We start from the raw sequence: 26,174 nt of genomic DNA on the forward strand, positions 1-26,174 counted from the left end.
ATCTAAAGAAGTGGTAATGTTTATGTAGTTTGATGGGGACTGGCTTGTCTTATAACTTCTATGCATTTAATAAGTGAAATACAATACAATAATATCCCTAAATGTACTAGTCTGTGAAGGAAGACATGAAATCCAGATTTATATTTTCTATTTCAATTTTTTGTAGGTATTCCATGTTGGAGATGTATGATGTGGTGGCCAACATTCAAGACTATAGACACTTTGTGCCTTGGTGTAAAAAGTCAGTCATAATTTCTAGACGTTCTGGTTATTGTAAAGCTGTCCTAGAAGTTGGATTCCCGCCTGTGCTGGAGAGCTATACATCCCTTGTCACGATGGTGCGGCCTCACCTAGTTAAGGTACAGAGGTATGGTGGTGTTCAATTGTTGGGAGTGATGAGGGATAAAAAAAATAGACTGAAACACATCACAAATTTTTGCTCATGGTGTGAAATGTGTAAACCTGGGGCACAGTCAGTAAGTTCCAGGCCAGGTCGATACCATGGTGACATTCTATCTACATTCAGGGTCACTTTGAGTGCAAGGTTCTTGAAGTGAACAATGTTTAGTTAAGTGTGCAGTGCAATTGAGCCTGTTAGTAGAACATTTTTTTGAAAATAAGATGTATTGTTTTGTGAAATAAATTCTTGCATACAGAAAAATAAGTAAAGATCACAAAAACAAAGTGAAAAATAATACAAAGATGTACCGTAGGGAAAATATTTTTTGCAAATGCAGAATAGCATAACCAGCCCTTACATTCAGAAAATGGTCCAAAGTCTTTAACAAACTGCTATATTTAGATGGTAAAATTTAAGATTTAGATTTTGCTTTCTAAGAGGAATTGTTAAATGAATTAAATGTATCTTGTTTGCATTACTATTAGTGATAAAATCTTATGTTTTACTTTCAGTAAGTACATTTTAAGAGGACTGGAGAAAAGTAAATCCATTATATCTTTGAAGAAAGATCCTTTCTTTATTTGAGTAATTAAAGCCAGGTTGGGAAAGCACTATGTGCCAAATTATTGTTTTGTTTTCTCATCCCCTCTCTACTCTTTTTCATTTTTTCCCTTGGGGAATAACAAAGTATATCAAATCAAAAATATATGCTCATAATTTCCAAGACTAAATGAGACAGTTTGTCTGTGTTTTGTGGTTCTGAAGAGAGTTTATAGGTTTGCACCCCAGAATTGTTTGTGGGAGCACCATCAGCAGTGTGAGGTACCAGTGTCACTATTGCTTCTTATTTTGCCGCTGTATTTGTGGAATGACAGCTGAGTCTAACTAGAGGCCAGCCTTAAATGAGCTGTTCATAAATGTCTGGCTTTATTAATTAGACAATGCAAGAAAATTGTTCTTCAGTTTCATGATGAGTTTTACTGACTATTGTGCTCACCCTTTGCCTGTGGTTGGTAAGGGCTTAGATGAATATGTTGGAAATTTGTGGATCTTCATCCCAGGAAACTTGGGACCATTTTACAGTATTTGGAAAATTAATTCTCCACCACCACAGGGTAATTCTCAATGTTATACTTGCAGATGTCATTGGTAACTCTCCTAGGAATGACTTGGGATTTTGTGATGAAGGGGTCACTCTCTCCCTCTGGTATGATGGTTTTCTTATTAACAGTCTTTTCAATCTGAAACCTGTGCCTTAATATCTTTGCTTTTGCCAGGCTACTGAACACTTTGCTTAGCACATTTACGGTATTTAACGATTTCCTGGTGACCATCACGCACTTTTTCATGTGTCTTAGTAGGATTTGAGGAATTGTAATCTGATCATGTGATTGTCCTTGTCGACTCCACTCACCCTTGTTACTTCTGGGAGACTCTTCAACACATAACTGTTAATAGTCATGAACTGAGATGAGCCGGGCAAATGAGGACACACACAAATAAAACAAGGGGAAGGTGCAAAAAAGTGTCAAATGCTTTTATTTAAGACAATCCAGTTTAACACTCTACTCTCTTCATAGTAACTATCCTTCCGGCTGCCTGCCCTCTTCTAATCTTGGTGTCTCCCACTCCTGCCATCTCCAGAATCTTATTACCTTTTAACCTCCAACTTAATTCTTTCTCTTCTTGCTTTTTCTTTCTGTTTTCTCTCCGTCTGCCATGCTGGCTTCTCTTATATTAATTTGAATGGCCTGAGATGTGAACCTCCACCCACACCGAGGTATGAGTTTGGTACTTGACTGACCTGCTCACTTTGCACTACCTAATTTATTTATTTAAACCAGGGGTGCCCAAGACGTCGATCGCGATCGACCGGTAGATCGGAAAGGTAGTGCAGGCAGATCACGTTGCAGTCAAAAAAAATTTTTTTAAACGTTAGTCTATCGTATAGTGTATCCTCCCTGTGGCATTTGCCACTTGATTGACATACAGGGTGGCCAGTCTGAGATCTCTTTTCTTCTAACACACTGGTCATCCCGCACACTCGATCAAACGTGCGAGCTACTGCAAAACTCCGGCTGTGATCTAGTTAGCCTTCCAATTTATATCGACTAAAGAAGATATAAAAAAAACATAGTTTGGGGAGGGTATGGGCTGGATGTGGAATTGGAAGAGGATTTTTTTTCTCATAATGTCACAATCGAAGTGCGTTTGTCTGATCTGTCAATCTATCATTGCTATTCCAAAGAAGGAAAATGTGGAAAGGCACTTTCGAACTGTTTATAAAAACTACGAAACTGACTTCCTTCCGAAAAGCGATCTGAGAAAGAGAAAGGAGAGGGAATTAAAATCACAGTTGATCGGACAGCCATCATTTTTCACTCGGCTGAATTCAAAAGCAAAGGCAGACGCACTAAAGCATCATTCTGGGTGAGTCACTCGATCATTAAGTATAAGAAGTCCTTCCAAGAGCTACTTCCTTGACTGCATTATTCGTCTCTACTTATTTATGCGAGTCAGTCTTTTCCCACATGAAGATTATTAAATCCAAATACTGTAGTGACCATAAATGTATTGAATTGTTATTGTGCCATAAAGGTTATTCAGTTATGCAAGGTACGACAACATATATTTTATGTATAAAGTATACTCGGTGTGTGTGTGTATCATAATATATAATCATTTTGAATGTAGATCATTTCGACCTGGTCATTTTAAAAGTTGCTCGTAAACTGAAAGTGTGGGCATCCCTGATTATAACCTTCTTTCACCTAATGGGGCTAAATGCCAGGATAGTACATTTACAGAATACTTTGTTAATAAGTAAGGACCAGTTTTGATTGCAAAGAGATAGGAGTGGCCCAGTTTTTCACTCCATTTATACAAAGAAAACTAGAGGTGTGGGAATCTTAATACATACAAATTAGAGATGTACGATATATCAGGAACTGTATTATTATTGGCCGATGTTCATTAAAAATGATGACATTGAAATCAGTCAGATGGGTACATTTTAACCAATACAGCTGGCCAATATAATGCAGGCTTGTCAACATTGTCAGTTCACTAAATAATTAAATGTTGCTTTCTTTGTTCGGTGAGACAGACATTAAGCTGCAGAAAAACATGCATGTAAGCACAGCCCCTTGCAATCACAAAAAAAAACCTGGGTTTCCAATTTTGCTGACAGCAGTACTATACGTGTTATTTGTTCTTCGAACAGCATGTCAGTCGTGTGGTTATATTTTTCTGTGAAAAAGGAAAACAACAGAGTTGCTATCTGCTCTACCTGCTAAAATTAGATAATACGAGGAGGCTGCAGAATTACATTTGTCAATACCATAAATTTAATTACCCATCTGAAGACCCACCATAATGAATTATACATGAAATTTCTAGCAGCTAATGCTACAAAAACAAAAGTTTAATCAGACGCTACCGGGATCACAAGCAGTAGACTTATACAGGAAACCTTTCAAAACATGAAGAAATTTCCTCAAGACAGCACCAGAGCTAAAGGCATAATTACTAAAATAATGGAAATAATAGCACTCGATGACCAACCTTTTTCCCTAGTTGAGGACGAAGGGTTTCTTAGGGCTACTACATCATTTAGAACCTAGGTACATTCTTCCAAGCTGCTTCATTGCATAAGCTTTTGATTCCATGTTAATGAAGTGGATCATTTTAAAAAGCAATGTGCACGTTGTGCTTCATGACATCACTTGAAATTTGGCAAATGTATGAAAGAAAATGGCATTAAAAGTTTAAGCTGTATGGCTCACACGTTGCAGCTTGCTGTAAATGAATGCTTATTGAGTCAGAAAAGCATCTCTGACTGTGTTGCCATTGAGAGGTGAATAATTACTCATTTTAAGTACTCACAGCTTGCTATTTTGTGGCTGAGAGAAATACAAATGGACCTTGGTACCCTAATAAGAATGCTTCAGCAGGACATGCCGAGTCGTTGGAACAGCATGTATTATATGCTGAAAAGTCTGGTTGATCAGAAGACACACTCTTGCTGCATATATGAGCTTCCTTCGCATACAAGCTTCCTTCCTGTCTCATGGTGCATCAGTGGGAACTTGTGAAAAACATGATTACTCTACTCGAACCATTAAAGCAACTTAATAAAGACATAAGCTCATATTCATCTACAATTGTGGATGTGATTCCATCTGTTGAAGCTCTTAAACGTCTGCTTAGCAAGTATGGCAAGACAGATTCCAGAGTTCAGAGGGTGAAAAACTCACTTTTGGAGACTGTCACAAAACACTTGGTGTATTCTCTGAGCCACTATACTATCTATCTACTGTCCTTAATCCACGGTACAAAGATCAATTTTGTGATCAAGATACCAAAAAACAAGCGCAGGAAGCACTTGAGAAACAACTGGTTGAGATGTCAGCTGGTAAAGGAGATGCAGAGCGCAACAGCGAACCACAAGAGAAAAAGATTTGCACTCGGGGAAAGGTTGCTGCTTCATTGCTGGAGATGTATGAAGAAATTCTTGAAAAGGATTTGTATGCGGCTGCAAAACCACATTCAATTGCTGGCGAGTTAAAATAACAAAATCATAAAAAAAATTATTTTATTGTAATCCATACAAAGCAATCAAGTTTTTACAAAAAGAAAAATTGAGTTAAGAACAGATCGATCCCCAACCCTGAGAGAGAGAGCAAGCCAAACGGCGTAAAATTTAAGGCTAGTAAACATACCTAAATTAATAAATTATCTGTGCTTCATGAACTTATTTTAAAATATTACTGATTAGATCCTGCCATGTTCTGAAAAAGTCTGTACGGATCCTCTGAGTATTTGATTTTTTCCAATTTCAAATAATATAACACATCTGTTTCCCACTGACTTAAAAGAGGAGAGTTTGGGTTCTTCCAGTTTATCAGAATAAGTCTGCCTGCCAAAAGTGTAGTGAATGCAATCACAATTTGTTTGTCTTTCTCCACTTTAAGCTTCTCTGGAAGAACCCCAAACACAGCTGTTAATGGGTTAGGAGGGATTGTGAGTCCAAGGCTGTCTGAGAGGTAATTAAAAATTTTTGTCCAGAATAATGTTAATTTGGTGCAGGCCCAGAACATGTGACCTAGTGAGGCTGGGACTTGGTTGCAGCGTTCGCAGGTTGGATCATGCCCTGGAAACATTTTGGAGAGTTTTAGACAAAATCATAAAATTATTAACAATAATAATACTAATTATCATTAACCGTCCCAGATTAAAAAAAAAAAAACACAAGCCATACACTGCAGCTTCCTAATATGCAATCAGTGTCATCATGCATTTGTTGGAAACTCACCATCGGCACTGTGAGGCGGCTTGCTAGGACCGTGCATGACTTAAGAGTGCAGGGCTAATGCTCTGCAAACATTAGCTAAGAAATAAAGGTACATGTTAATGGCATCACCTCCTGTTTTTCGTCAGGTTTTTACAATTTGTTTGCCAGATTGCCTACAAAACTGTTATTGCAATGACACAGTTTGTTGGTTTTTCCATTTTAGACAGTCGAGTTGCTGTGGAAAAATATTGGAGGAATTTAATTTAGTGGATACTTAACAAAACGGGTTCGCCTTCATGCTAGGATGCAGCTTCAAGTTTTGTACCTTGTGAAAGATGTCTCCTATGTCTAAACTGTAAAATATTTTAAGGCAAGATCTACTCCAGTTTTAATGTAAGCATTACTTTAAAACAAAATCACCCTAAAATATACAGCAGTCTCTCAATATTTCAAGGCACACCTGTGTTACAGGTGTAACCGCTTGTGCTGCTTCTCTTAAAAGTGCATCCGCATCGCACTAGAATGCCCTTTATATGACCCAAATCATTATACATCAAGCTTTCAACATCACAAGTTTTTATTAATGGCGGTGGTTGGTACAGGTGGGTTGTCCTGTTTTTCCTTTACCACATATCTGGTCAGCCCAATAATAATTGAGAAAGTACTTCCTTCTGTAATATCAGAAGACCATATTGGATTTATTAAAGGCAGGTACTTAAGCTTCCAATCTACAATACATGTTTAATGTAATATACTCACTCATGAAATCTTGTCACACCATAGACTTTATCATCTTTGGATGCAGAAAAAGCATTTGACATGGTTGAATGGGACTACCTATTCACTACATTGCACAAATTTGGGTTTGGCCCAAATATACAGTATGTGCATGGATAAAACTACTTTATACCAGTCCAGATGCCTCCGTCTGTATTAATAAAATTATCTCAAACTATGTCAAAGTTGAATTTGGTACTTATTAAGAGAGCTTGAATAGAAAATATCACTATATGCAGATAACATGGTACTGTATATATCAGACCCACAAACTTCCTTACCCGTAGTCCTTAATTCACTAGTGGAATTTCAAAAGACGTCTGGACTCAAAATTGATTTGAATAAAAGTCTTCTTTTTCCACTAACCTCTCCTGCACACTATATTAGAATGCACATAGATCCATTTGTTTTATCAGATCAGTTTAAATACCTAGGGGTAGACATCACAAGAAAATTTAAAGGTCTTTTTCAACACAATTTACCATGGAAAAAATCAAATAAGATGTGAATACATGGTCTACCCTTCATCTCACATTAACAGGGAGAATCAACACTGTCAAGAAACTTCCTTTCCAAGCCGCTTATTCTGTTTGAGAGCACACCCATATACATTACCAAATCTTTCTTTAAGAAATCAGACTCAATTATAACTTCATTTATTTGAACTTTAAGACAGGGTGACGCTGCAAAGACCTAAAGCAGAAGGTGGCATGGCACTACCTAACTTTTTAAATTTTATTATTCAGTGACAAATATACAAACTACAGGGTGTCTCTAAAGTCCGGACATATAGGAAATGGCACTATTTATAAATAACTATATTTTTTTGCCCCACAGATTAAATAGGAGTTTGTTGAAAAAGAAAGAATTGACCTTAGCCACCTTGACTTCTTTTTCTGGGGTATGCTAAAGGAGAAGGTTTACTCGATGAAAATTAAAGATACAAGACATGTGAGAAAACGCATCATAAATGAATGTGCTCAAATTGACAGAATTATGAAGTTAATGCATCGGGTTCATGAGAATCTCGCAAAGCGCATTGAACTTTGCATCACAAATGGTGGAATTCACATTGAAAATGTTATTGATTAATATTTCAATTAAATAAAATGTTCATTTTTTTAATTTAAAATATGCATTTTGCCTATGTGTCCAGACTTTAGGGACACCCTGTATAAAGACCTGGGGCGCCATGTATAACGGCAATGTGTAGAATTCACACTAAAAACATGGTGTACAGACATAAATGGAAACGTGAAAATGCAAAAAAAAAAAATTCAGATGCACAAAAACGTGCATAAGCCAACTTTCACATGTTTCCGCTTCATAAGCCCTAGATATGTGAGACGTAAAGCATGTCCACGTGCCTGTGGCCCCACCACGACTCCTCCCAGAATTACGCCCCATTCAATCTGCAAGTCAATGTAAATATCCCCCTATGTTCAGTGTATTGCGAAAAGACCATGGAAGAAGCAAAAAACACCAAAAACTTCAGTAAATGCGAAGTGGAGGTCATACCCAGTGGAGGCAAGGTGACTTAGACAGTGGTATGAGCAATAAAAGTACCTTCATGGAATGACACTCAAAAGTTCAAGTTCAGAAAGTTGCACGGTGCCAAAAATAAAAAAAGAAGTGGTCAGATGTCAAAGGTGAAGTCAAAAGTCAGTCTTAGACCACTGTCAGGGTGTCATCCGGAAACATATTGGGGCACAGAAAAAAGAGAAAAAAAAATTAGGGACACAGAAAGAAAATGTCGATATGTAGACTCAAACTACGAGATTAAAGTGGAAATTATTTTGTCATTAAAGTAAAACGTCATAAACTTCATCTTACAATTGACGTTTAATTTACTAGAGTTTCTCAAATATCATCAGAACTAAAATAACATGTTAAATGTTTCATATTCATGTTCCCCAACCTAGTTATTAATCACTATATGCTACTTAAACTGGCTTTCTCGTTCGTAGACAGGAGCATGCAGGCAGTTATCGCTACATAGAATACATTACATTTATAATATTACAGCTCTCTGAACATTTTAGAATAGTAAGATGTATACTTGATATAATTTCATGATGAAATGCAGTAAAGTATGTACTAAACATGTGGGGGAACGGTGGCACAGCGGTTGCGATGAGCTGGTGCCCTATCCAAGGATTGTTCCTGCCTCCTGCAAGATGCTTGTTGTTGGAACACGCATGACCCTGAGTGGAATAATTTCATGCAGATTCTTCAAAAATATTATGGAACAATTAAAACTCTTCATTATATGTGTTTAATAGTTCTATCCATCCCATAAGCATCATGCGTGAGGCAGGAACCATCCCTGGATGTGGCACCAGGTCTTTGCTACCGTTGTGCCACCGTGCCATTAATATGTTTAATTATGAACAGTATACATTATTTAAGTGAAGTTAACAATTTATCTGTAAAATGTAATATACATACTTTTATGGATTTCATCATAAAAATAATAGTATACATCCTGTAATAGTATAGAGCCTAATATTCTAACAGCACACAATTCCAAGAGGATTGCACTTGGAAATGTGAATTGACTTAGAAGCTGGTCATCATCATCTGTAAATACGTCTTCCATTGAATCGAACTGAATTCTTCTATTGTTAATGTATGCTATAATGAGATTCAAAATACAAATCCTACCAAATTTTTTCACACCTCCAACCAATTTCTGTTCTAGAAGAAATATTGATTAGTCTTGAAGACTTGGATGGCATCTCAATAATATATAAAAATATATTAAAGTATCTTCACTTCAAAGATCCTAGGGTACAGTGGTGAAAGGACCTTTCACTTAATATCTCAAAAAGGTAGTGGAAGGGAGCCATACATAAAATACTCTCTAACTCCATATGTGCAAAGCACTCAATCATTAAACTTAAATTCTTTTGTCAAGCACATTTATCTCATTTAAAATTGTCCAAAATGTATCCAGACTAAGATTCAACCTGTGAACATGCTAGACAAAAGCATCATTCTAGACAAAATCTTAGAATCAGATTGAATCAGACTTTAGCCTTAGTGTCACAATCATTCCTAACCCATTAACAACTGTGTTTGGTGTATTCCCAGGTGGGCTTAAAGTGGAGAAGGATGTAGACTTATCCTGTTTAACTGGAAGAATTCTAGCTCATCTGCTATTAAGTCCATGTGTGACTGATGTTTTATACTATTTAAAATTGGAAAAAGTCAATAGAGGATTTCTTCAGAACTTTTTAAAAATATGGCAAGATCTTATTAAAGACATTTTAGAATAAGCATTTACATCGGAAAAATGAACATGCTCCCTTCTTTGTTGTTTTTATGGATTTGCTGTTGACTGTCCTCTCTTTCTCTCATGAGGGGGTTGACTTGATTTTTTTTGTAATATTCTCTTCTTCGTTGTATAAGTTAGATTTGATCGTTATTTTTTTTTTGAACAAAATTAACAAAACAAGAAAAAAAAAACTGCACAACGCCCCGGACCACTTATCATAGGTCACCAGGAAACGACAGCATATTCATTGAGGTTCATTTTTGGATGAGAAGTAGGTCTTCATGCTTCATGCTATAAGGCAGTTTATTCTCACTGCATCTTTGTGTTTTTTTGTTTTTTTTTTTTTGCTCTCTCACAATATGAATGAGGACTGGCCATTCTGTGTGTGTAATTCTTCTTGAGCCTGAATGTTATATTTTAGTTCACTCATCACAAGCCAAACAATTCGAACATACTCAGCTTTAACATGGTTCCTCATTTTGCATATCGGTAAACGTTGCTATCTCAGGGGCACATAATCGGTGTCATTGCTGTTGGTCATTCCCCATTCGTTTTATGGACTGTCTGAATGTGTAAAGCTGTTTAAACCAAATGAGAATATTTCAAGAAATTCTGACTTAGTCAAACTGCTGGTAAGCAATGTTTTCCAGTCTGCATAGCAAAACTTCTCAACATTCCAGCTACCTTGAATAATAGTCCAACTGAACGGGGGCTCTGGAGACATTTGCCTTAGTACCCACTGTGCTGGGCTTGGTTATGTCCTAGAAGCCAAAGGGTTGTACATCTGCCATTACTTATTTCACACGTTCATTCAGATGATGAGCTGTATCTGAAAGATACTTGGTTCACAGTACAAAAGGCAGTGTATCATACAAAAAATTAGTCTTGGTTATAGTGTGTCTCAGATGTTGGGAAGTATTAATAATGGCCTCCTCTGTCTTTCTCCCCAGTGCCCTGAGTAATGGTGCTGGTTTTGTCTTGGCAGATATTTTGCTTTATTAATCATTACTTCAGCCTCCTGATTTGTCTGGAGAGTTCTTCTTAGTTGGTGCTTATGGTCCTTAAGAAAGTCCCAAAGTCGAGCTTAATATCCACGTATACCCCTGATGTTTAATCATTTCTGTAGGTGGAGTATATTAAGTTTTTCCATATAATTCCTGCACTTGGTGGTGTAAGCTGTGACTCCCATATTACTGCTAAATAAGATGCTGACTAATGAGCTTTCTATCATAAATGTATTGAACTGAAAATAGTTGTCCATTCTGTCTTGTTGTATGGAGGAACTGTCTTAATCAAGAATTGCACACATTCATTAGCTGTGGTTGAATTTTCAGTTTTGAGAATTTTGACCCTGATACTACTTAGGTGTCTGATCCAAGTATATCTTTAAAATACTGGTTCAGTCTCCTGAATCGTTCGAAGTAGATGTACCGTCTAATGCTTTTTGGTGTCATGTATGTTGTATCTTTGACCTATAGGAAAATTTTTCTTTAGCATTATCAGCGTTGCTATGTGCAGTTACGTGTTTTTGTCTTCTACTGTGTGACACTCTGGCAAACTGACAATTTTTTCAAATGTTTAGTATTCTAAATTTCCATGTTGATAGCTGCACCTATTTCTATTTTTGGATAAACATTTTGTGTCAGCTGGAATAAACATATTTAACTATTTCTGCCTTCCACACCACTCTTGAATGTGCCTTTTAGATGCAACTATAACTCCTAATTTTGTCTGGCACAACCTCTGGCAATCATGCACTGAAATTCTCCTGCCCCGAACACAAAGTGTCTCCAAACCTGACTTCTGCTATTAAGGCAGTGCATTTAATACTGTGAATCATTTCATGTGTAGTTTTTACTCCTGCTTTTATCACATATTATTGTGCCTTCCAAAGTAAAACATCCACTTATAGTCAATCATTAGTGTGGTACTGACTTTTATTTGGTACTACCAACACTGCTAAAAAAAGGTGGCACCATTCTGTTTTTGCCATTTTAGTATCGACTTGGTAACTAAGTTATCAGTTCTTGAGTTATCTCTTATGCATTCTGATTCAGACCTATTAAAAAGCTTTTCAGCGTCTAAAGAGGGTAAAACTTCATGTAATTTAGATGTAGTGTATATTACATGAAGTAAAAATCGGAATGTGTAGCTTGACTGCTTTCCTTTGATAAGCCTGGTCTGATCATGTGAAACGATGAATGACCGTATTTTTCCTCACACTGTTTGCAAGTGCGTTGTTCACTAGTGTAATGTCCACATTTACAAAGGAGGATGGTCTGTAAGCTTAGGTGAGTTTGTTTACATTCTAGGTATTGTGTTTGAGGCCAAGATTCCTTTGCTTTTGTTACAAGGAATATAGCATTACAGTTGACAGATTACAGAAGAATGTTGTTTGAAGAGTATCTAACAGGTGTTGCAGATTTTTATAAATATTGTACATCTTCTAAAATTTGCAGTGGCTAAGTTTATGTATAGAAGTCTCTGAAATGGGATACATAGAGAATTGTAAAAAAGCTGTCTGTTAGAAACTCCTGTTTATTACATTCAGAAGAGTAGTATTCTTTGCTTTTGTCATTTTCATGTGATAGACTGATGAAGCATTTCATGGAGACCCCACTCATTGAACCACAAATTTATTGTTTGACAAATAAAAACTGTTACAAGGCTTCTCTGAGTCAATGCCATTCTTTGCATCTATTAAGAAACCCATTGGCTAATTTTAGTCCTGCTCTACTTTTGCATTGTTTGTTAGATACAAGGCAGTGACTTATTTTACACAGTTTAATCAGTCTTTACTGCTGAGCAGAGGTTATTTAATTAGCATTTTCCAAATAGCTCTGATTAAAGTTCAGGCTGATGAAGAATAGATGGAGAGGGAGATGATCTTAATGCACCACAGTGTGTACCTTAAGCTGGTAGCTACATGATATAAACCAAGAATAGAGTGACCACCTTTGCAATCCATAGGGGAATTGTCTGCTTTGATATTTTACTTGATTTTTGGTAAAGCTAATAATAAAAAAGACTTTTCATAAGGTGACAGCAACAAATATATCTGAGTACATTTCTTGTTGGACTGTATTTCTGGACATAGATAAATGAAAGTGAGTAAGTTGCATTCAGTTTAAAAATACAAAGTAATTATTTAAAAAGTGGTGTTTTAGAAATGGGAGACTTGCTTATTATAAACAAAAAAAAAAATGTGAGTAAAAAAAGATCAATAAAACGGTGAGTGACCATGAAACTGCTCTCCCAAGTTTGCTTAAATTGTTTAAGATATTCCAAGATGAATGGAGCTCAGTTTTGAGTATTCTGACCCCATTTCTGCTCCCATGGCTCAGCATGGGATCTTACGATTTCTCTATTAACATTACTGGACCATCAACCATTTTTGTGTATGTAGATTTAGCACCCAGTTTTGATTGTCAGGGGCCAAGTGTTTGTAACCAGAAGAAATCTCAAGCACAGTTTTGCCCAACACAATTCTTTGTTCAAATAAATGTATTTATTTGCCAACAACATGTTTCTAATAAACAGACAAAAGAGCAATATCAAATACAATAAATAATCAATTTCCCACCTGCCTCCCGACTCTGTCTCCTCTGAGGTAAGGCTGCAGGGTTAATTTGAATTAAACCATGGAACTTTCCTGGTATCACACACAAGTCATCCAGTGCAGTTCTGGGTTGTATGGAAACCAGGGCAGTCCTCCCCTGACAGGACCCTCTGGCAGCACCCAAAGACCCTGATAGGGTTGTGTTTCCGAACTCCAATTTTCAGCATTCTCTGCAGGTGTCCTGACTGGGCTGGTCCCCGAGGAACACTGCCACCTGCCATGTCGGGGAACAAACTGCTCCTAACACCCATGTCCGCTTGGTCCATCCATTATGGCCTCCTGTCCGGGTAAGAAATCGTCCTTCATCCCAGCCATGGTGTCTGTCCTTCCTTACATTATGAAAAAGAATCCATGGGTTCCACCTTTCTACTTGGATTGAGATTCAAAGGCTTTAACAGCTGTTTTTTTTTTTTTTTTTTTAACCCAGCACATGTCAGTTATCTTTACTGCCCAGTTGTAGTAAACCTGACAAAGCAACACTGATCAATATTTCGTCTGGCTGTTTACTGGAGATGAATTTAGATTATCCCTAGTATAATTTTGCCTCTTTAGCCTAGTGGGTCTTATTCTGTAATGGTGTTTATTTGGATCAATGAAATAAGGGAAACATTTTTTTTCTTTTTGGCATAGTTTGTCATACCCATAGCAGTTTATATTAGTGAAACCTGAAGAATGACAAGAGGCATTGCTTATAAATTAGAGATGCTTACGTAGGTTGATGGGAGAGAACTGGATAGTCAGAATTACCAATGGGTTAATATTGCAAAGAATGGAACAACAGTGACTTAAGTGATATGGTGAAACAGAGACGACTAATAATGATGGGTCACATCTTGAGAATTCCAGAAGGAAGACACCCCAAGACTGCATGGGAATGGATTCCACCGAAAGGAAAAAGAGGATGACCAAAAAATGACCTGGAAAAAGATAGCAATAAATGACCTGGACATGGGCTTGAACTGGTATGAGGCAAAGATCATAGTAATAGACTGGGACAAATGTTGCTGCCCAGTGCAATTCTGTGAGCAGGAGGAGCGAAGCCTAACTGTAAGTAGGGTGATACCATTTTAGTTTACAATGAACATTTAAAAATGTGTGCATTCAGCTGTCTTGGAAAGTCAAAATGTGCCTTGTTTTAGATGATATAAACAGTTTATTTTATATATCAAGCATTTGTATAATCCAAATGACCTGTTTATGTGCTGTTTTATAAGACAAATGTCTTTCTTTTTTTATGATTTGCATAATAATATACATTTTTAATTTGATTATGTGAATTGTACATACATTCATAAAGCAGTTTTGCTTACCTTCTTCTCTTCACAGGCATCCTGTACTGACGGTAAACTCTTTAACCATCTGGAAATAACCTGGCGATTCAGCCCAGGTGTCCCGGGGTATCCCAGAACTTGCATCCTTGACTTCTCTGTAAGTGAACTTCTGCTGGTCTACTGGAATGCTCCTAAAATATTTCATTTGTGTTCTGAGAGCAATGGCTTCTTATAGGGTTCTTGATTGTCTCAGTAATTTTAAAAGCACAATGGCACCATAATAGCAGTTTAAGAGACCACCAAATGCTCATCAATTATCAATATCACACATATGCTTTTTATTATACTATGGTAATACATTATTTTAGGTATTTTATAACCAATTGTAGATCAAATAGATTATATTGTTTTTTATATATTTTTTCAAACTCCACAGATGTTTACTTGTTATTGTTAATCATTCATTTAAAGAATTCACACATGTAGGGTACTGCTTTTTATTGTAGGTATACAGTAATGTGCCAAAGTGTTTATGGAAAGCCATACTTGGGTATATTATTGGCAGGCAAATATAAATGGTATTGTAGAGGCAGGGGTGGCAGTACAACTGCAGTCATACGAAAAAGTTTGGGAACCCCTCTTAATTCTTTGGATTTTTGTTTATCATTGGCTGAGCTTTCAAAGTAGCAACTTCCTTTTAATATATGACATGCCTTATTAAAACAGTAGTATTTCAGCAGTGACATTAAGTTTATTGGATTAACAGAAAATATGCAATATGCATCATAACAAAATTAGACAGTTGCATAAATTTGGGCACCCTAACAGAGATATTACTTCAATACTTTTTGACCATTCTTCCTTACAAAATCTCTCCAGTTCAGTTAAATTTGATGGTTACCGAGTATGGACAGCCTGCTTCAAATCATCCCATAGATTTTTGAGGATATTCAAGTCAGGGGACTGTGACGGCCATTCCAGAACTTTGTACTTCTCCCTCTGCATGAATGCCTTTGTAGATTTTGAACTGTGTTTTGGGTCATTGTCTTGTTGGAATATCTAACTCCTGCGTAACTTCAACTTTATGACTGATGCTTGAACATTATCCTGAAGAATTTGTTGATATTGGGTTGAATTCATCCAATCCTTGACTTTAACAAGGGCCTCAGTCCTTGATCTAGCCACACAGCCCCACAGCATGATGGAACCTCCACCAAATTTGACAGTAGGTAGCAGGTGTTTGTCTTATAATGCGGTGTTCTTCTTCCACCATGCAAAGCGCTTTTTGTTTTAACCAAATAACTTGATTTTTGTCTCCTCAGTCCAAACAAGCTTGTTCTAAAATGAATCTGGCTTGTCTTAATGAGCATTTGCATACAACAAGCGACTCTGTTTGTGGCGTGAGTGCAGAAAGGGCTTCTTTCTCGTCACCCTGCCATACAGATGTTCTTTGTGCAAATTGCGCTGAATTGTAGAACGACGTACAGATACACCATCTGCAGTAAGATGTTCTTGCAGGTCTTTGGAGGTGATCTGTGGGCTGTCTGTAACCATTCTCACAATCCTGTGCATATGCCGCTCCTGTATTTTTCTTGGCCTGCCAGACCTGAGTTTAACAGCAACTGTGCCTGTGGCCTTCCATTTCCTGATTACATTCCTTAAAGTTGAAACTGACAGTTTAAACCTCTGAGATAGCTTTTTGTAGCCTTCCCCTAAACCCTGAGACTGAACAATCTTTGTTTTCAGATCTTTTGAGAGCAGCTTTGAGGATCCCATGCTGTCACTCTTCAGAGGAGAGTCAAAGGGAAGCACAACTTGCAATTGACCAACTTAAATACCTTTTCTCATGATTGGACACACCTGTCTATGAAGTTCAAGGCTTAACGAGCTAATCCAACCAATTTGGTGTTGCAAGTAATCAGTATTGAGCAGTGACAGGCATTCAAATCAGCAAAATTACAAGGATATCCACATTTTTGCACAGCCAGTTTTGCACATTTGATTTAATTTCATACAACTAAATACTGCTTCACTAAAAATCTTTGTTCGGAAAACACCCCAGTTCCTAGGAAATTAAAGACATACCACTGTTATCTTTTTTTTGTTGAAAGTAGAGTAAATTATTATGCAGGCTGAAAGGGAAAGACTGTAAGTAACATTTTAAGTTGGATATGAAAATTGACACAGATAAAGCGTCACAATATACAGTAGATGAGAGACCTACAGAGGATGGAGTGCACAGCTCAACAGTGGCAAATTTAGGTATGGGTAACAAGTCACCTAGGATGGCATCTTGCTGTGGGCGGCACGGGGCTCCCACAAAAAACTCAGAATGGTGATTGCAGCCTGAGCCAGTCAATCCATTAGGAGAGCCATTTATGAAACTTAAGGTCTGCATACACCGGACACCACGAGGCATGTACTCCATAAAGTCTGAAATCATGTTCAAGCACAGGCCACAAAGGTGTAACTGAAGGGGTGCATGTTGTGGACACAAAAGGGTTTAACAGGAATTTCATAAATGCCACACAGACAGTCTTACTAGACTTCAACGACTGTGTTTAGGTGTGCACACAGTGTGTATACACAGGGGTACCATTTATGTAACTGAATGGACGCTTGCTCTGAACACCTAGGGGAACATCATCCCAACAGTGATTAAAGTCTAATACTGAGTACCCACTATGGACATCGCGGGATGCCATCAGCACCCAAACCCCCATGCCACCGATTGCTTGAAATGTGCTTTGACTGACACTGCAACTCAGTGTTTTCCAAAACACTGTTACAAAACTCCTGGCACAGTAAGATCTCTGCTGTCTTAACTGGTGAATATGATATGAGCAGCATAGACATAAGTGTTCTGGAGTAGTGGAAAGGACAGCTTAATGAGCTGATAGCAAAGTTTTAAAGATTATTAAGCACTGAACTAGACACCAGGGTAGGTGATCCAAATGGGAAATACCTTGGTCTTTGGTTGCCATGTTTAGTTTGAGTCCACAATATAGCAACAGCATTCTGAATGTTTGGCAGAAAGATCTGCTTAACTTCGAAATGATAAAAATACTGGAAAAACTTCAGCATCCAATCAGCAGAGGTTGCCTTTTTAGTGTTTTGTAGGTAATGAAATTTAAAGAATAAGTTTGGTATTTTTCAAATCATTTTTTTCTTCACAATCACAGTATATATTAATTTGCCACATGAAATTGTGTTCTAAAGTGAAGCATATTTTATAAATTTCAAAAAATAAGCAGCCTGCTGTTGTTGCCTTTTATAATTGAACTATAATGTGATTGTAAGGAAATAATTTTGACTTAAAAAACACTGAATTTATCCTTTAAATAAAAAACAAACTTTAAATTGTAAACTAGTGTAATTCTCTACATGTGTGTTGTAACATACCACTTCGTATTTTTTTTATTAAAGACTAAAATTTGTGTTTGCTTTTATTAATTAGTTTTTATTAAGTTTTTTGTTTTTTTTCTTTTCATTTCATTTTCTCCATCTTGAGGTTTCTTTTGAGTTTCGCTCACTGTTTCATTCTCAACTGGCAACAATGTTTTTTGACGACGTCGTAAAGCAGATGGTATCAGCATTTGAGAAGCATGCAGATAAGAAGCATGGCCCAGAAACCCAGATCCCTCATGAGTTAATGTTCCATGAAGTGCACCACACATAGCTGAAGAGAATCTGGATGTTCAATTCACCACTGGAAATTCAAGATCAGCAAACTCGTGGATTTTCGACTGCAAGCCAGCACTCCCAAAGGTGTGTGTTCTGCTGTGTCACCATCTTTTATCCTAATCCTCTGAGATAACTCCTCTCCAAATCACTCTTGTTTTAAACAATTGGAAAGGGGAAGCTTCAGAGTACCATATTTATTCTAAAGCATTTCCAAAAAAAGATAGTATGGCCAGAAGTTTGTCATCTTGGAAATACACTTGTGAGATATCAATAGGCACTTATGATACCTGAGTGACAATGAAGTGAGGGGCATCAAAAATGGTCATTCTTAACTAATCTGATAAGGTCTGTACTCTTTGGTGCATGTTGATTGCACCAGCCCCAAAAGTAAGTGCCGGGATTAGGTACTGATATTAGAACTTTTATGAAGCGATTGTAAATTGTGTGTGATGGATGTTTGTTTTTAAAAGAGGTGCATTACTACAGCTGTTTTTTCTTTTATACTTGGGAGGACGCAGAGCTCCAACTCAACCAGCAGTATAAATATTGGTTGTTACTAAGTTCTCATTTAGTGGGTGTCTAGCAACTGTAAAATAATTCACATGTAGCGTTTAATTTCCCTGTACCAATCGTGTAACTTTTGGGCCAACATGTACAAGTTTGGTTGTAAGTATTTTTGAATAAATAACTTTTTTTAAAATAGTTTTTCTGTCTAGTACACATTTTTACATGCTTCTGCATATAATGTGAAAAGCACTTACTGCGGTCACCCGCTCTGTCCATCTTTCTGTTTGCATGAAACAGCTCAGTTCTCAGTGGGCTGAAATCTGGCACACTTGTTCTTCAAGGAAATTCATGAGATGGTTCAGGTTTTATTGAGGCATTTCAAATAGAGCATTCTGTGCAACATAAGTTGCGGACTAGTTTTTTGTTTCAAATTTACCTTGACAGTGATCACTTCAATTTGTATATTTTGTATATTTCATTTTACTCATCTGACAGCCACTCCTGAAGGCAAAAGAGATTCCCCAGTACAAGTTAGCCCAACTCCAGGAGAGGACCACCTAAGCCCCCTATGCAGCTGCTCATTTCTTCTGCTGCTTGAGGTAAGCTAACTGTAAAAGTTAAGTAAAAAAAAGTCCCTTATCTGGAGATGAATGGAAGAGGACAGAAATTATGTAGGCATCGCTCCATAAGTATAATGGGAACAAACATGTACTTGGTTATATACATTACAGTAGAAAGAACCTCATGGGAACATTATGTGCACATTATTATTGTAAAGCTTAGACATGATCAACCTGCAGCTAAAAGGTGTTTGAACTATAGTAATTACATGGCAAAGGTGCAACTCACTTAACTGATGTAAAGATAGGATCAGTTTAGAAAGAGAACTGTAGTTGGCATGTAGGTAGAAGATCAGAACCATGAAGTATGTGTGCAACAAGGACTGCACTGTGGTGTTCAGGTTCTGTGTGAAGAAGTTGGCTGTTTGTACTGCAATAGCCTTTATTTCTAACTTAATTGTATGGCATCTAGAGAAAAGCCAGGGATGCTGGGAATCACTGCTGATCCCTCTGGAGATGATGTAGCAAAACTTCGAGGAGAGAGGGTGACCACATGATCACCCAGAAGATACCATTACTCACTTGACCATCCTGCAGAGTCTGTATGTTGGAGTAGTTCCACTGAGGAACAACATTGGAACGGTTGCTTTTTGCATCATCAATGGCTAAAATGGTGCAGAAGATGAGCTTGCAGAGTCTAGGCAGCATATCTCAGATATGCGATTGAGGGATAGTAACATCCAGTCCTACACAACATACAGTGGTATGAAAAACTATTTGCCCCCTTCCTGATTTCTTAATTCTTTTGCATGTTTGTCACACAAAATGTTTCTGATCATCAAACACATTTAACCATTAGTCAAATATAATACAAGTAAACACAAAATGCAGTTTTTAAATGATGGTTTTATTATTTAGGGAGAAAAAATCCAAACCTACATGGCCCTGTGAGAAAAAGTAATTGCCCCCTTGTTAAAAAATAACCTAACTGTGGTGTATCACACCTGAGTTCAATTTCCGTAGCCACCCCCAGGCCTGATTACTGCCACACCTGTTTCAATCAAGAAATCACTTAAATAGGAGCTGCCTGACACAGAGAAGTAGACCAAAAGCACCTCAAAAGCTAGACATCATGCCAAGATCCAAAGAAATTCAGGAACAAATGAGAACAGAAGTAATTGAGATCTATCAGTCTGGTAAAGGTTATAAAGCCATTTCTAAAGCTTTGGGACTCCAGCGAACCACAGTGAGAGCCATTATCCACAAATGGCAAAAACATGGAACAGTGGTGAACCTTCCCAGGAGTGGCCGGCCGACCAAAATTACCCCAAGTGCGCAGAGATGACTCATCCGAGAGGTCACAAAAGACCCCAGGACAACGTCTAAAGAACTGCAGTCCTCACTTGCCTCAATTAAGGTCAGTGTTCACGACTCCACCATAAGAAAGAGACTGGGCAAAAACGGCCTGCATGGCAGATTTCCAAGACGCAAACCACTGTTAAGCAAAAAGAACATTAGGGCTCGTCTCAATTTTGCTAAGAAACATCTCAATGATTGCCAAGACTTTTAGGAAAATACCTTGTGGACCGATGAGACAAAAGTTGAACTTTTTGGAAGGCAAATGTCCCGTTACATCTGGCGTAAAAGGAACACAGCATTTCAGAAAAAGAACATCATACCAACAGTAAAATATGGTGGTGGTAGTGTGATGGTCTGGGGTTGTTTTGCTGTTTCAGTACCTGGAAGGCTTGCTGTGATAGATGGAACCATGAATTTTACTGTCTACCAAAAAATCCTGAAGGAGAATGTCCGGCCATCTGTTCGTCAATTCAAGCTGAAGCGATCTTGGGTGCTGCAACAGGACAATGACCCAAAACACACCAGCAAATCCACCTCTGAATGGCTGAAGAAAAACAAAATGAAGACTTTGGAGTGGCCTAGTCAAAGTCCTGACCTGAATCCAATTGAGATGCTATGGCATGACCTTAAAAAGGCGGTTCATGCTAGAAAACCCTCAAATAAAGCTGAATTACAACAATTCTGCAAAGATGAGTGGGCCAAAATTCCTCCAGAGCGCTGTAAAAGACTCATTGCAAGTTATCGCAAACGCTTGATTGCAGTTATTGCTGCTAAGGGTGGCCCAACCAGTTATTAGGTTCAGGGGCAATTACTTTTCACACAGGGCCATGTAGGTTTGGATTTTTTCTCCCTAAATAATAAAAACCATCATTTAAAAAATGCATTTTGTGTTTACTTGTGTTATATTTGACTAATGGTTAAATGTGTTTGATGATCAGAAACATTTTGTGTGACAAACATGCAAAAGAATAAGAAATCAGGAAGGGGGCAAATAGTTTTTCACACCACTGTAACTCTAGCACACTTTTATTAAAGCGATGTAGCTCAAAGTGCTTTACAAGATGTCGAACAAGTAGTTTCATGCAAAGAAAAACAAGTTAATATTAGATAAGAAAAATAATGCATATACAGTATAGTCTACAAAACATAAATAATGCACATTTACATAAGTTAGATATATAGTTAAGCGAAATGGAGTCCTTAAATATAGAATAGTCTATAAATGACGGTCCAATGATAAGGTTAGTTGGCCAGGATGGTCAGAAAAAAAATTTAAACTCTTAAGTTAGAAACAAAAAAAAAAACAAATCTTTGGATTCCATTCCAAAAGACCACCCCGCCCCCACTGGGCATTCTACCTAACATAAATGTTCTTCAGCAGTTCTGTATTGATTTCTTTAATGCTTCATCTTAGAGGATTCAACACAGTGGATCTTTTGGCAGGTTGGGGTATCTGCTTTCATTCAAACCTCCTAGGCAGTTGTACAGGACTTTGATCAGGTGTTGGTGGACAACAAAGATGAAGCAGGATTGGAGCTTGCACTGTGCTAAAAGAGCTACACATAGTTATATTGTGGTTTTGGTTTATCTGAGCATGAAGTATTTATCTGATTTGCTTTTGCTTCAGTGTATCTTGGGATTTAATATAACATCTTTATGATAATCGTCATCCTTAGTATTCCCAGAATGCAGTAAATTGGTCCCTTTCAAGTTCTTAGATGTTTGAGTCATTTTGATCAATTAGAATATTAGAACAGTCTGGGTTAGAACCGGCCATTCGGCACAACAGTGCCCGCTGTTTCTGACATCTTAATTCTTATAAAAAAAAAATCAAATCTAGTTTTAAAAGTCCATAAAGTCCTACTGTCTGTCACACTACTTGGCAGCTTATTCTATATGTTTATAGTTTTCTGTGGGAAGAAAAACTTCATAATGTCTGTGCCATATTTACCCTTAACAAGTCTGAAACTGCGTCCCTGTGTTCTTGATGAACTCGACCTAAAGTAACAGTCTCAATTTACTGGAGTAATTCCCTTCATGATTATAAAAGTTTTAATCATGTCTACTATTAATCTTCTTTTGCTTAAACTGAAAAGGCTCAGCTCTTTTAATCTTTCCACATAATTCATCCCATGTAGTCCTGGAATCAGCCTAGTCACTCTTCTCTGGACTTTTTCTAGTGCTGCTACAGTATGTCATTTTTGTAACCTGGAGACCAAAGCTACAGACAATACTCAAGATGAAGCCGCACCCGTGTGTTATAAAGCTTAAGCATAACCTCCTTGGACTCCTACTCTACACATCAGTGCGCTATATAACCTAACATTCTGTTAGCCTTCTTAATGGCTTCTGAACACTGTATGGCACTTAATAGTGTAGAGTTCACTACAACTCCAAAATCCTTCTCTTAAGGTGTACTTTCAATTTTCAGACCTCCCATTGTGTATGTAAACCTAACATTTTTACTTCCTACGTGTAATACTTTACATCTACTGACATTAAATTTCATCTGCCACAAATCTGCCCAAGTCCCTCTGTAATAATTCAATGGTTTCCAGATTATCTGCCAATCCACCAATTTTGGTCTCACCTGCAAACTATTTCTATCAAAGTTATATACCGTATATACTCACGTATAAGTCAGGTCTTAAAACTCCAAAAATCGATCATAAAATCAGACCCTAACTTACACACCGTTCAAAAATGCAACACTTACATTTTTATTTATTTATTTTTTTAACATCTTGCCTCCTTCAATCTCGCATCAGTTTCTCAGACGCATCGAATTTTGTTGCAGCAGTGCAGTTACCAATTTCTTTTACTATTTCCACGTTTTTAGTTTTAAACCAGCTTCATATTTTCTTCTGATCGAACACTCCATCGTAGATAAGGGATGCTCTTACGATAAAGGTGTACGAGGGTGTGAGATGCAAAAAACACAAATCGGTCCAAACGTTGCTTCAGAATAGTTTGGGTATTACCGTGTGGTCACGTACTGTAGGCACAATACACAGGAAAAAAAAAGCAGTGTGCTACGTGGTTACTATCTCAGGTGGGCGTTAGCATATCATAACCTCTTGGACCAATAGTGTGAGTTTTCCACAATCGACTTATATAACGGACATTATACGAGGTGTGGCAGAAAAGTAATGAGACTGGCAACACTGCAAGCGATCTGGCAATGCTACACTGTTGTCCTTGATAGAGCACGTGTATCAGTACCCTCCCATAGCTCAGTGCGAGTTTCAACTCCTTCCGTTAACTACGTGATTTTTGTGACTGCTATTAGCGAGTTGTGTTTTTGGTTGTGCGTCACGCAAAATGGAACAGCGGAATTTGGAGCAACGTTGTGCCATTACATTTTGTGTTAAGCTTGGAGAATTTTTATAAAGACGTCCTTGAAAGGCTCAGAAAAAGGGTCATTCGCGTGAGACCAGACATTGCAGACAAATGGATGCTCCATCATGACAACGCCCCATGTCACACTGCCCTCTCCATAACATAATTTTTGACCTCAAAAGGCATTCCTGTGGTTCCCCAGCCCCCTTATTCACCTGACCTCAGTCCGTGTGACTTTTTCCTTTTTCCTAAACTGAAAAATGTCCTCAAAGGACGTCATTTCGTGACTTTGGAAAACATCCAAAAGAGTGTAATGGACATGCTGAAGACCATACCGGTTGAAGACTTCCAGCGCTGCTACCAACAGTGGGAACAACGTCTCCATCGGTGTGTAGCTGCCCAAGGGAACTACTTTGAAGGGGATAACGCTGATGTTTGAAAAAAATAAAAACTTTGGTAAATAAAAAATCAGTTTCATTACTTTTCTGCCACACCTCGTAAAATGCCAGAAATTATACGGTAAAATCAAGTCCCAAATATATAATATGATATATATAAAATGGCTGCAGCCCTAGCACGGACCCCTGTGGAACACCACTGTTAACATCAGCAAATTCTGATAGGTTTCTTCACACCATAACCCTCTGCTTCCTGTGTCTGAGCCTATTTTGTACACTTCTACAAACATCACCCTGAACTCCCACTTCTTAGTTCAATGCCCAGTCTCTCATGTGGCACCTTAAGTCCAGATAAATAATATCATCTGCTCCACTTTGACCATATCCTTTATTTGTTTCCTCATAGAATTATAGCATGTTAGTAAAACACGACCTCCCCTCTTCTGAACCCATGCTGACTGTTCTTAATAACTCCTGTCCTTGCCAGGTGTTGCATTAGAGTTATTAGTCTTGTATGTCTTATACAGTCGTTTTTTCTTTTGCAGCTTCATTTTTAACTCTTTATTAAACCACTACAGAGGTTTTTTTTTTTTTATATATTTCCTATTCCACATTTAGATACGTGCCTGTCTTGCATTACAAGTAAAACATTTTTAAACCTGTTCCACTGCACCTCGAGTGTCTCTACACTTAAAATCATATCCAGTCTATCCTCCTTAGACTTTGCCACATCTACTCATAATTTGCCCTACCAAAGTTAAACTAAACGATTTTAGAGTTTGCATCCACACTCTTCCATAACACTGAACTTTATTATATTGTATTATGGTCAGCCGACCCTAGTGTTTCAAACACTTCTACACCTTCAATTCTATCCTGATTATTACAAAATACTAAATCCAGACAGACTTCAGCCCACGTTAGTGCTTTAACATACTATGTTAAGAAACCGTCACTGATTACTTCTAAGCAAAAAAAAAAAAACCTGTTCTTGCACTCTTCTATTTGCAGAATTATCCAGATAATATTTGGGTAGTTAAAGTCCCCCATGACTAAAATATCCTCCTGTAAACTTTCCTTTGTTATATTACTAAAAAGACATGCATTGAAATTGCTGTCTGCATCAGGCAGTCCAGAACACACTCCCAAAATAAGACCTCTTCCCTAATGCTTTTCAGGCATAGCCTCATGTCCTCGCTAAGATGGGGCTCATCATCCAACTGAAGAGGTGTTTTAGTTCAGTTTGACAAACGGCAACTTCACCACCTTTTCTGTTCTGTCTATCCCTCTTAAAAAAACATGTATCCCTCTATGTTATACAAGTCCCCATCTTTGTTATTTAGCCAGGTGTCTGTTGTTGCTATAATATACAGCGGCACGCAAACTTTGGGCACCCTTACTTTTAATGTCTGTTACTGTGACTAGTTAAGTGATGAGAAGATGAACTAATCACCAAAAGGCATAACGTTAAAGGTAAAACCTTTCTTTAATATTTTACCCAAGATTACATTCTTATTCCCATTATTCCCATGGTACAAAATACCCAAAAAATTAAAAGGGCCTGAAGCAAAAGTTGAGGTACCCAGCATGGTCGGTACTTAGTAACACCTCCTTAAGCAAGTATCACAGCTTGTTGACGTAATTTATAGCCAGCTAAGAGTCTTTCAGTTCTTATTTGGTGTATTTTCAT

At 37.6% G+C, this 26,174-nt stretch overlaps 1 protein-coding gene across 2 annotated transcripts in view; it reads left to right on the forward strand.

The window, feature by feature from the left end:
• The window catches only part of LOC120530992 (coenzyme Q-binding protein COQ10 homolog B, mitochondrial-like), a 38,729-nt gene that overhangs the window by 11,241 nt on the left and 1,314 nt on the right, over window positions 1–26,174 (forward strand). Inside the window, exons 3-6 of one of the 2 annotated variants that reach the window (XR_005634051.1) lie at window positions 167–359; window positions 14,693–14,794; window positions 18,149–18,405; window positions 19,324–19,427. Coding sequence is in view for 1 of the 2 variants with exons in the window: in XM_039755876.1 (XP_039611810.1) it covers window positions 167–359; window positions 14,213–14,413; window positions 14,693–14,794; window positions 18,149–18,316 (664 nt within the window). In the remaining variant the exon portion in view is untranslated. Of the gene's footprint in view, window positions 1–166; window positions 360–14,212; window positions 14,414–14,692; window positions 14,795–18,148; window positions 19,024–19,323; window positions 19,428–26,174 lie in introns of those variants that run through there. The other variant, XM_039755876.1, reaches the window with a different exon arrangement.

The sequence above is a fragment of the Polypterus senegalus genome, chromosome 6 (assembly GCF_016835505.1).
Source record: "Polypterus senegalus isolate Bchr_013 chromosome 6, ASM1683550v1, whole genome shotgun sequence".
Lineage (NCBI taxonomy): Eukaryota > Metazoa > Chordata > Cladistia > Polypteriformes > Polypteridae > Polypterus > Polypterus senegalus.